The sequence below is a fragment of the Sphaeroforma arctica genome, assembly GCF_001186125.1.
Source record: "Sphaeroforma arctica JP610 unplaced genomic scaffold supercont1.575, whole genome shotgun sequence".
Lineage (NCBI taxonomy): Eukaryota > Ichthyosporea > Ichthyophonida > Sphaeroforma > Sphaeroforma arctica.
In genome coordinates, this window is record NW_014039983.1 from 30,474 (window position 1) to 37,524 (window position 7,051).

Genomic DNA, 7,051 nt, shown 5'->3' on the forward strand with positions numbered 1-7,051 from the left:
TATACCTAAACATATTGATTACAGTAAACCAGGACTGGTTACCAAGCATATATCTACGGTCAAACACCGGAGGCTTAACAAGGTTTATCCCAGCATCAACCAAGGAGAGAACCTAAACTCAGTGAGGAGAACATAAATATTACAGATGGAAATTAATCTCGAAGCCGAAGTGCCGGGAGTACGGAATCATCAATATAGAAAATCTCTGATGGGCGTAAGGGCATCCCTAAATATCGGAGGAGTACATTCTAAATGTATAAGGCCAAAGATTATAATGAAAGCCACGGTCAGTTGAAGACGTGGCGACGCTGCCGTTGGATTGGATCAAAGATTGAGTGAGAACCTTTTTCACCTTAAGAAGTGTTTTTTTAATGGCTCAAAGGATGACGAGTCCAGTGCATATAAAAGCAGGGACTCGAATCAAATAGATCACAACTATTCACTTAAAACTTAAACCATTTTAAGATACTTTAATATCTGAGAACAATAACTTATCAAGTCCGTTTTACCTCTACTCTGAGAATGACAAGCCTCGATATGAAACCAAAGGCTAAATTCCTGATTTGCATAAGCCGGTCCATTGGGACCAATGGAAAACTCAATTGGATATGATCCTGATGAAACAGGGTCGCTGTAAAAGTCAGACTAACCAGGCTGACTATCGGTTCCAATAAGTTAACGTAAACGAAAAATAAGATTTCAAAGTAAATTTGCACTATGTAATTTTAAGTTTAGCTTCAGCCCTTGGTAATGAGCTAAAGATTAGGGGATGTAAAACTGAGACTATTGTCTTTATGTCTCCGCTCTAATCACTCAATACTTCGGTCTAGATTTATTCGGTGTCAGTAACTAAGATCAGATTTTCATTTCATTGGATGCATGATATTTTCTTCTACACCATTTCACGCCTCAAAATTACTTTCCAATCGCAATTACCAGTAAAATAACTCTAAGTCCAACTTAAGAAAAATAAAAGAAACCAAAAACACCATGATGGTACAGTTAAATGTCTGTACCTATACCCCATCACAAGGTACCTAGCTCTCCATCCCATTGAAGGCATAGACGGGCACATCTAGTTGGCCGGCTAGGGGGGATCATTTTTATGCCCCATTTCTCAGTAGGCTATCTCGCGCTGAGAGTATTTGGTAATACAACATGTGTCATCAAGTGTCAATATCACTTGAGACTCACCCAGTGTTGTATCCCAATATTCTGATGGAAAACACATCAGTGTAGAAATACCATCATATCAATATTAACAGGGTCTCCGGCCTCTGTCGTATACAATTGTAATTCCAACTATCCAAATTAGATTATTTGTTTGTTTGTTTTCTGTAAATTCAATATATCTATAATTAGATTATATGATTATTATACAGATACAATTATCTACAATTGCGTTTCAACGGATACCAGGTTTCAGAACCGTTATATCGTTTAAACGTTATTACGTTTATAATATACGTTAACATGTGCTTCTACTATAGGAACCCGCTGATTTTACATCGCCTACAACTGATCGAAGCCGCTACGCCACCCGAGAACTACTATGAGACTCGACGTGAAACGTTTACTCAAGAGGATCGTGGAGCCGCGTCTGAGTCAATTTATCATACGATCTCTCGACAACTTCGACAGAAGTTACTCCATATCATGAAGGAACCCTGCGCGTTTTTCAAGGCATTGCAAACCAAATTTAAGATTAACACCCAGGGAGGAATCGGCCGTTTGAGAAAGGAGCTCTGGGCAAAAACACAGTAACGAACCTTTGGACGCCTTTATTGGTGATATTAATTTGAAAAAAAATGGAATTGGAGAAACGCGAGGCTCCACCGTCTGAGATTGACTTGAAGACCGTCTTGAAGGAAGGTCTCTACAGCAGCAAGAACTCATCTCAACACAGTTGATACTGACGTCATGAGTTACGAGGAGCTCTGCGAATATCTCCGAAAAGAGGAGGAGAGAAAGCACTTTCTGCCAGAGCAGAACGAAAGTGCTTCAATTGTAGCAAACCAGGTCACCTTGCTCGTGATTGCCGATCCAGTCGTCGCAGACCCAGACCGCACATCTACTCTGACCGCAGGGAACATCGCAAACCTTATGAAAACCGATACTCCAACAATCGTGGAAATAATTCCGACGAACGACATCACCGTAATAGAGCTGATGAGTTCAAGTCTTACCAGTTCAAGTCTTACCGCAAAGACTATTCAACACCGAAATCTACACCCTACTCACGACGTGCCGACTATCCGTCGAAGAAACCCAACTATCATCAAGATAAACGCAATGAATTTTGCAGAAAAGCATATAACGTAAGAGGATACTACTCGAGGGAGGAAATGCGTAAACCTCCTAAAATAACGTTTAATTTGGACAAGAATGATGAGCAAAATTCGAGTAGTGACGATGAAGGCGTTAGAGCATTCTCAGCAGTTGCCGACTATGTCGAATCTGACGTCGAATTGTCGGATGATGACATGCCAGAAGCCATCATGGCAACCCTCGAAAATTGCCCTGGATTTGGGATGAAGCCAAACACCGAGCCGGACGAGAGAGAACTATCAGATTTTATTCTAAATAATCCAACTTGTAGTTCGGACGAAGACGATGGACCGCCAGGACTTTTTAACTATATCATGAGTACAGCCAAGGTTACAAAGCCGTATAATGCAGAGTAAATTTACCACTATATGGCCTAAATCAATCTGGCTACTTATACTTTGTGACAGACTGCAGTCATAAGTTAGTTATTTTGACTCAGAGAGAAAATACACCTTCAAGAAACGCAAGGCCGAACGTAAGAAGATGGAGAGAGAGGCTGCTAGTGCCGCCGCAGCTACTGCTACCGCAGAAGCAACCGCCGCCGCTGCCGATGCGTTTAACCGCCCCGTAGCCGAAGCATTCGTCTATAGCGATAATAGTCCGGACAATGCTTCAGATAAGGATGTAGCCACTCCGATTAAGGAGACTACTTCTGCAGAGAGGGCCCGAGGGCCAACGATTGCCTCAACTTCGAAGCTCGCATTTTCGAAGCCAAGAAGAGAGACAAGGGACATGTCTCAGGACGCCCCAACCAATTCTTCGGATGAAACTCAGAAAGAAAAGCCCCCAATTATAGGGGACAAAGACGAATCTCAGAAGATACCTGCACCGGAACCAGAAGAGGAGGCAAGCTCAAGTGGCAAACCCGAATCTATGTCCGAAACCACTGAGCCAACGCGCATAAGTAAGTTTACGACTGAAAACGCTGATCTTAAGAATCAGCTAGCCGCTCTTAAGAAAGGCATGACTGTTGAACATGTAGATCGAATGTATGGATCAGGAAAGCACTCACAGCACTTATGCGAGCACGTTTCTCCCGGCACTACTGAAGCCCTACAGAAGTGGACAGAACATCGACAGGCGATTACGCCCGAAAAGCGTAAGGACCTGAGCACCAAATGTATGGCAGTAGACCCAGATGTACTCAGCGTATCTATACCTTACGAGGAACTACCACCGGAAGTCCAGGACCTTGCTTCGCCCGTACTTTCGCCCGGCCATGAGTCGCCTGTCCTTGAAGGTATTGTAGACCCAGAGGCAGGTAGAAACACTCCGCCGCCTCTACCAGATTGGGGAGAACCTCGCCGTCGGGAACCAGTTAAAACTGGATATGTCGTCCATAAGGCAATACCACCCGAACTCCTAAGGCCAACACCTATCCCAGGAACCGAGCACAGACAGGCCTCGACGATAGATTTTACACGGGGTAATAAGAACCCTCGTAGACGTATTAACGACGTTGAATTTAATCGTTTCGATCGCACCGCTGTGCACCAACCCGCAGAAGATTTCCTCTCTGATGAGGTGGCCGAACTTAATAAAGCGGTCGACTTCTACACCAAAGATATAGAAATCGCTCATGGAGAGCATCGTGAAGAAGATGTGTCGTATTATGCTAATATAACAGCGATCAAGCAGAAGCGCATCGATCAGCTACTTCAAGCCCAACGTGGACAAGACCACCGGGACAACCAGAAGTACAAGGGACAGATCAGTCGACTTAAGTCGAACTGGGATGCCAACAGCAAGCAGGTCAAATTCATAAATAACCATGACCTCGACACGCTAACCCGTACGCTAAATGCGTTTACGGTTATACTGGAGACAAATGATATCGCTCCCCAGCAATGGATATCTGCATTAATGCAGTCATTTGATCCTACGGGAACAAGTTATTGATCCTGCAGAGACATCCCTATTAAGCAAGGACATGCGTAGTCCTGGACTGAGTTCAATTCTAACTGAACCAGTCGAGAATACACCTATTCAGAGTTACATTCTGAAACTCGATGCAGATCTGAAGCGTCCCGATATAGCAAAGGACAAGGCTCAGAAATGGTACGAGTTCCTGGCTAAGCATGTGTTTTGCAAGAACATAGGGAACAACGACCGAGAGAGTCTGTACACTGAGTTGCGACGTAATTGCGCCACTGAGGCACGAGACAAGGGACATGAAACAAAGTTCCATCTGTCTCGACTTAAGTGGGAACAGTTTTATGATACTGTATCCACTCTTTACCCCGCACACCGAATATTCTCGAAGGGAAAGGCGGTAAATAGTAAACCGCGCGAGCTTCGTGATCAAAGATACCTCTCACGCCAGACGTCCGATGATAAGCCTCATCAGACGTGTCCTAACCAGACACGTGCACGCGACTCCGCGGAACCAAAGGATAAGGAACCTCCATATAAGGAGATTAAGAAATGTGCCGACACCCAGTGTGGGTATGACATGTACCAATTGATCCCTAACGGTTATTGGAAAGAAAGGCATGCACCCAACTGTACACACTTCCTTGCGAGGTGCGATAAGTGTGAGAAGACCGATGGCTATCACGCCACGTCTTGTGACACGAAACCCGACATTAAGTTGGAGTGAAAGTACTACCAGGTACAATCGTTACAAAGAAAATACAACGACTCCTTAGATGGGCGTGTAATAATCCCTGTATATTGCAACGGAGATAAAGTCCTTGCATTGATTGACCCTGGTTCAGAAATTTCATGTATATCCGACCGCTTTGCATTAATGAAAGACATTGAAAGGCGAACTCAAATTACTCACCTTGTTTAGCAGATGATAAAACTTCTTGTGATACCATGGCCACAGATGTTAAAATCTCACTGGCCGATGATAGAAATATCACGACTCAAGCTGTGATCTTTAAGATGTCACAGAAGTACGACATTATAGTCGGAATGAGCGTTTTGCTCACGTTAGGCCTAACAACATAGATCCTTTAAAGGATCAATCAGACGATAATTGCCTGAAACCATACGCACCGCCGTCGGACACAGTCAAGGAATTAATTCCTGGCTTTGCCGATAAGATAATGGATCTTATATTAGTAAATAAGAAGATAAGAATAACCGACTGGGCGAAATTCCGCTTTAACGATGGATACGTCAGCCCTGACTTGACCAAGGTAGACTTTACTAAGTTCAAATGTCCTTCAAGAAACTATGTTTCTTGGAGACACGAAGCTGTAGTTAAAAAACAAGTCGAAAAATGGTTATCCGATGGGGAAATCGAAATCAATTACCAGCAAACGCCAGTAAACTTAGCACCATTGGCAGTTGATCAACACAACTCTGACGGAACATTTAAGAAAGTCAGAGTATGTCTAGACATGAGCTCAATAAATAAATTATTGCCTACTCATAATTTTCATCTTCCTCATATAAACGAGCTACTAAGACGAATGGAAGGAGCTACGGTGTTTACAACCATAGACCTAACACAGGGGTATCATCAAATGCAAATTTACGAACCCCATCGTAAGTACTCTAGTTTTGCTTGGAAGGGTAAACAATACAGGTTTAGAGGTGCATCTTTCGGGTTGTACTCCTTACCAGCATTCTTTCAACAAGTAATGGAGGAAATGTCTGTAGACATGCCTAACGTGCAAGTCAATATAGATGACATAGTAATCTTTTTGAAGACTAAGGGCGAACACGCCGCATTAGTCGGACGAGTCCTTCAGAGACTCAACGAACAAACCTTCAAGATTACCGAGAAGAACTGTCACTTCGCAATGAGCGAAATACAGCTCTTAAGCTATCATATATCTGGGGAAGGAATTAAGATCGACCCCGGTAAGGTGGAACCCCTGTTAGATTGGTGAACACCAACTACAGGAAGAGATGTAAATAGCATGTGTGGATTTGTAAACTTCTTCTCTGACGGAGTACCACACTTAGCTGATTATCTTAAACCCTTTGGACACTTAAGATGTCATAAAGGTAAACTAGAAGACTTATGGACTAAAGAATGTGATGACGCATTTAAAGCGCTCAAGCACGCAGTCCAACAAGCCCCATGGTGTGCCTTTAGAAATAGCAACGGACGCATCAGACTTAGCACTCGGAGGCGTACTATACCAGGCTATAGATAATAAACCTAGGTATATACAATTCTTTAGCCGAGCAATGAATGCATCACAGTTGAATTATCCAACTGTGAAGCAAGAGCTACTAGCCATAGTAGCAGCTTTAACACACTTCCGCGATTACTTATACGGAACAGCTTTTACGCTGATGTGTGATCAGAAGTCCCTTCAATATATGAAGGAGATGAAGCCAGACTCTCAATTACTGAGCCGATGGCATGATACAATATCAAAGTTTCATTTTGATATCAAACATCTACCAGGGATGCATAGCCACTTACCGGATATGTTGTCACGCTTCGAATCATGTTTGCTGCACATCACAATGCACAACTTAAAAATTACAGGTCTTTAAATCATCCTTTAGGAGATGCCTTTCAACAAGACCTCTCCAAACATAATGCGTGGGCTAATCCACCATGGCAATTAATTGCCCTATTATTAAATAAAACCCTAAAAAAACCCATAAAGCTACCATCACGTTTTATTGCCCATTACGGAGTAAAGATCCATGGCTCAATAAATTAATAAGCATGATACAATGTGAGCCAATATATTTAGATAGGGAAGTAGATATTTTCCTATATCAGGGTACCCGAGCCGTCAAGAAGACG

General features: G+C 43.0%; 2 protein-coding genes across 2 annotated transcripts; both read left to right on the forward strand.

Moving 5' to 3' along the window:
* Positions 1–2,345: 2,345 nt before the first annotated feature.
* Positions 2,346–2,684, forward strand: SARC_07344 (hypothetical protein; the record flags this gene model as incomplete). The annotated part of the gene is made up of 1 exon (XM_014298723.1): positions 2,346–2,684. One exon carries the CDS (start codon positions 2,346–2,348, stop codon positions 2,682–2,684), a length of 339 nt encoding a protein of 112 aa, XP_014154198.1.
* A 127-nt stretch (positions 2,685–2,811) lies between these two features.
* SARC_07345 (hypothetical protein) lies at positions 2,812–4,927 on the forward strand (the record flags this gene model as incomplete). The annotated part of the gene is made up of 2 exons (XM_014298724.1): positions 2,812–4,120; positions 4,221–4,927. The coding sequence occupies 2 exons, from the start codon at positions 2,812–2,814 to the stop codon at positions 4,925–4,927; spliced, it is 2,016 nt and encodes a 671-aa protein (XP_014154199.1).
* Positions 4,928–7,051: the final 2,124 nt, after the last annotated feature.